The sequence below is a fragment of the Juglans microcarpa x Juglans regia genome, chromosome 5D (genome assembly GCF_004785595.1).
Source record: "Juglans microcarpa x Juglans regia isolate MS1-56 chromosome 5D, Jm3101_v1.0, whole genome shotgun sequence".
Classification (NCBI taxonomy): Eukaryota; Viridiplantae; Streptophyta; class Magnoliopsida; order Fagales; family Juglandaceae; genus Juglans; species Juglans microcarpa x Juglans regia.
In genome coordinates this window covers 12,120,287-12,124,818 of record NC_054602.1, presented here as the reverse complement: position 1 = coordinate 12,124,818, position 4,532 = coordinate 12,120,287, and the positions used below count along the sequence as shown (strand labels likewise).

General features: G+C 35.3%; 1 protein-coding gene across 1 annotated transcript; it reads right to left on the bottom strand.

The window, feature by feature from the left end:
- Positions 1–1,201: 1,201 nt before the first annotated feature.
- On the bottom strand, positions 1,202–1,870 carry LOC121264308 (VQ motif-containing protein 1-like). Its single transcript, XM_041167429.1, has one exon. The coding sequence runs from the start codon at positions 1,672–1,674 to the stop codon at positions 1,318–1,320; it is 357 nt and encodes a 118-aa protein (XP_041023363.1). The 5' UTR covers positions 1,675–1,870; the 3' UTR covers positions 1,202–1,317.
- Between the last annotated feature and the right edge of the window lie 2,662 nt (positions 1,871–4,532).

Genomic DNA, 4,532 nt, shown 5'->3' with positions numbered 1-4,532 from the left:
CGCCGAAAACACAACCCATTCTAGAAGATCAACCGCACACCGCCGTTTGGTTTGAGTTGAAATTATTGAATCACGAAAAGTCAACATATAAGTGGGACATCAACCCCCTTTACAATTAAATTAATTAATGAAAGACATTGTTGGCCGGGAAACTAACATATATATATATATATATATGTATATATATATAAGCTACCCGGCCCCTTCCCTTGGCTCTGAGCTCTGAAGTACGTATAAGTATCTAATATAACCCCCCCAATTTCTTGGAAGAAAATACGATATATATCTTTACATGAAGACTGTATGATTATATATGTTGTTTTATTTAGCAATTAAGAAACCCAATATCTTAAGATTTAAGGTCAGCATCAGTATTATCTATGATAATATTAAAATTAATAAACAATTGATGAGATATTAAATATTATTGGAGCTTGCAGCTTGCGTGTACGTACTCAATGCGTATAAATTTTCAAGAAGGATCAACAATTCTGCCTATAACCAGCTCTAGTTCATGAGTACCTTCGGTGTACCAATGATAAGCCTAATTCGTTTCACTTACAACAACATTAATTCGCTCAGAAAAAGCTTCGCTGCTAGTTTCTCTCCGACTTGCTATTTCATGTTATCAGTTATTTTCTGTCAAAACGAGTTTATTTTTATTGTAAATAATTATTTTCGTCACAAATAACTCACTATGAATACTAATCGAGTCGGTATATAGATCAATCACTTCATATAAAAAATATAAAAGAATCTCCCGGCCCAGATTTGTCCTCCGATCACTCACATGCATTGGCGTATGGACAGCCACATATTCCCCATGAACCAGCAACGAATACATGAGCCATAATAATAATCAATTAAGAATATATATAAGGAGTTCCATAGCCAATTATTGTCCACATGCATGGCACAATGCCATCAGCGTCAATGCCCATGTTGCATCTCATCTACTATTTGCTGAAACAAAATTGCATCTCTTTCTCAAATTAAATAATATCAAAACTCTAACATTTTTTAAAGTGAGAATTGAAACAAAATGAGAAGATATCTTAGTATTTCATAATAGTAAATTCATAAATTGATATGGTTTGATATAATACAATAGATTATAAAATTACTTTTATAATAACGTAGATTTAACGTATCTATAAAGTTATATCAATTTATGAATTTATTTTTGTAAGATTTTTTTGTGACGGTACTAGCACTTCTCATGCAAACAAAATATACTGACCGTATATAACTGTTGTAAATATATGTATATACTCATTTATATATACACACTATATATGCAGCAAATTAATGAAAATTCTACTTATTATCAGCCCACAGCCATTGCAAGTCCTCCATTGGAGGCGCCTGCAAGATCATAACATCCAAATCCTTGAACGACATGCCCTTCGATAACATCGAAACACTGCGATTTCCAGTTCCACCACATCCATTATTAATATAATCGCTGCCTGATTTGTCGAAGCCACTTCTGTTCACAGCGACGGGGCTTTTTCTGTTTTCTACGCCGAAGGAGCTCTTCTCTATCCAAGAAACGCAAGAATCCTTACCGGTAAGGCTCTGAACTACGGATTTGAAGCTCATGGCGTCCGTTTCCACGTACTGGGTATCGATAAGCACCACTCTCACGGCTTGATCACGAGTAGCACACGCCATTTGATGACCAAATATATTATATCTAGCTCCACGGATCTAGCTATCTAGCTGTGTTTCTTGTTTCTTGTTCTTGTTCTTCTTTTTGTTTTTCCTAGCTAGGGCTTTGTTGTTGCGTTTTTCTTTCTGGGGTACTTGTGCATTTTGATTGAATAAGGGCGTGTGGCTTTTATACGGAGCTTGAGGAAGCTGAGGCGAAAGGGAGGAAGCCGTAGTACAAAAAGGGTTGGGGGACGGGGCCGGGCTAGCTTTTAACGGTTAAGAGCTAGACCGCTTTTGGCAGTCTCCAAGGACAAAAAGTCAAAAGTCGAAGCCCGCAATTTCGGAACCGGGAAATTTGAGATGTTAACCTTCCGTGCTTCAACTCACGTGCGCTGAGCTAGGTAGCAAGAGACCGTACTTCGGAAAGGAATTGAATTCGAGGGATCACGACTGTCAATGACATACGTATCAATTGATCATGAGATTATAAGCTGGATCGTCAAAATCATGCATGGTTTAATCAGAGTACAGTTTATTCAAGAGGAAATTATAATCAGAAAGCGTGAAAGATATATGTTAATCTAAGCCCTCTACATGATCACACACTATTTACATAGTATGTATAATTTAATTTATAAGATTTAAATTTTAATATTTATTTTTTAAATTAAATTATATCATGTGAACAAATATATGATGGGAAGATTTTAAAATAAAGTTACTCAGTCATTAAAATCTTACAAAATGATTGATCAGAAGAAATCGAAGTACTATATGTTTTTGTTCAAAATTAGGGAAAAAAAAAAAAAAAAAAAAAGAGGTTGAGAAGATCGTATATGTTTATTAGAAGAGGTAAGAGCCAAGAGAATTGAACAAGTAAAAGCAATAAATTTGTTAGGTTTGATATGTATGCGTAGTGCGTACTATGCTCTGTATATGATAGAGTGGGTGCAAGGAGGCCGCCGGGTCCTATTCGGGGGGGGGGGGGGGGGGGGGTGCCGTTGTGCATTTGAAAGTCATTCAGCCATTCAGGAATGCATTAATGGCCCTGAGTCTAGCGTCTAGCTAATTAATTAATTGTATGGTTATTCAAAAAAAAAAAATAATTAATTGTATAGTGGTAAGTTTATATTACTTGTGAGTGAGTTTCGACATTGTCTATCGATAAGGTCATTTCATTTTTTTTTCTTTTTTTCATATATTTTTTTAATCCTTTTAAACATTTAAAAAAAAATTCACTGCATCATTTAAAAGTATTTATTTAATCATTAAATAAATAAATAAAATGTGGATCGGCATCGATCCATTATTGGGAGGAGAAGCATTTCCCTAACCAGAATACAAAAATATTGACTTTTAAACTTTATTTACTTAATGGCAATTCTGAAGCAGTGTTTTAGGTGCCGATTTGGTGGGCCGTGCTCCACCCCGGTGAACTCATGCGGTTTCGACGTGCCCAGAGGCAAATCCGATCACGGTCCGGTATTTTCAGGACTAACCATGCATGCACTTATATTTTTAATCTTATAACCTTGGCCATCGGTGAAAGTTTTGTTGGACATGCATGGCCGCTCAATACCCTTAACATTACGCATTATGACATTGGTGTATAAATTGGGCAAAACTGGGAGCTAGAACTCTATATATATAACAAGTAATTAATTATTTGATAAAAACACTATAAGAAAAATGACTTTTTGCGGCACTAAAATTCGCCGCAAATAATCCCGAAAATCGTTGCAGATAACCTTTTATAGCAATTTATGCTACGCCGCAGTTTCATCGCAATTGTTGACTCACTTAAAATTTTAGCCAGCAAAATTTAAAAATCTTCATGAATTTTTTTTATTTGCAGCAATTTTTGTTGCTGCTAATATTATAAAATACGCCGCAAATATCATTGCGACTTCCGCCATATAGCGCTGCGAAAGAGTATTTGCAGTGTTTTATTTCTTTGCTAATACACAAAAATAGCCGTAAATAGATTTTTATTATTTACAACGTTGTCATAAATCGCCGCAATTAAGATTTTTCGCATCGATAAAAATCGCCGCAGTTTATTTTCGTGGCGATTAAATTCGCCGCAATATAGTTTTGCTAGCATTTTCAAGTCTGTCGACAATTGGTTCAATGGCATTCATACATTTGCGGCGAAAAAATTTTGCCGCAACTTATCTTTTGCAGGGAAGTTGTTTCGCCACAAAAAAGAAATTTCGGCATATCTAGTTTTTCGCGTCGAAATATATTCACAGCAAAAAGAGTTCTATATTACAAAGCTTTTTCTCTGCGAACTGGAAATCGCAGCAATTGGCATTTTACACCTCATACCAATCCAGTATACAAAATGTACTATTTTTTTTATGGGTACCTAATTTCCTGCTCCAACTCATTTCAAATATTACCAAATAGTATATATATATATATATAAATTCACAGCTAATATCCATGCCAATACATTAGTACATCAGTCCCTTTAAGGTTACTATACATTGGCATATGGTACATTAATGGAAGGCAATTAAGTACTACATGCATGGGAGCAGCTAGTGTCTCTTACAAGCTTTAAAGTACAGATCAAACATCCACAATACAAATGCACCAGTTAAAACAAGTATGAAAACAAATGGTGGGTGGAGTTCATCCGCAACTTCACACATTGATCGTTGATTTGCGATGACCTGGTGATTGAGCGGCAAAGATCTAAAGTAGGCCTATCTATACTTGAGTAGAAGCACAAATTTTGTACTTGTATATCATGTATAAAAATTACAAGAAGATCATATCATTTGTATAGAAATGCATACTAGTTATATGCTTGCATAGGGGAATGATGACATCACCTGCTCGTTCAGCCTCCCATGAATTTGGGCTTGGGATCC

What these genes read in the sequence shown, in the direction of transcription:
- LOC121264308 (XM_041167429.1), bottom strand. Translation starts at nt 1,674, where the DNA reads ATGGCGTGTGCTACTCGTGATCAAGCCGTGAGAGTGGTGCTTATCGAT.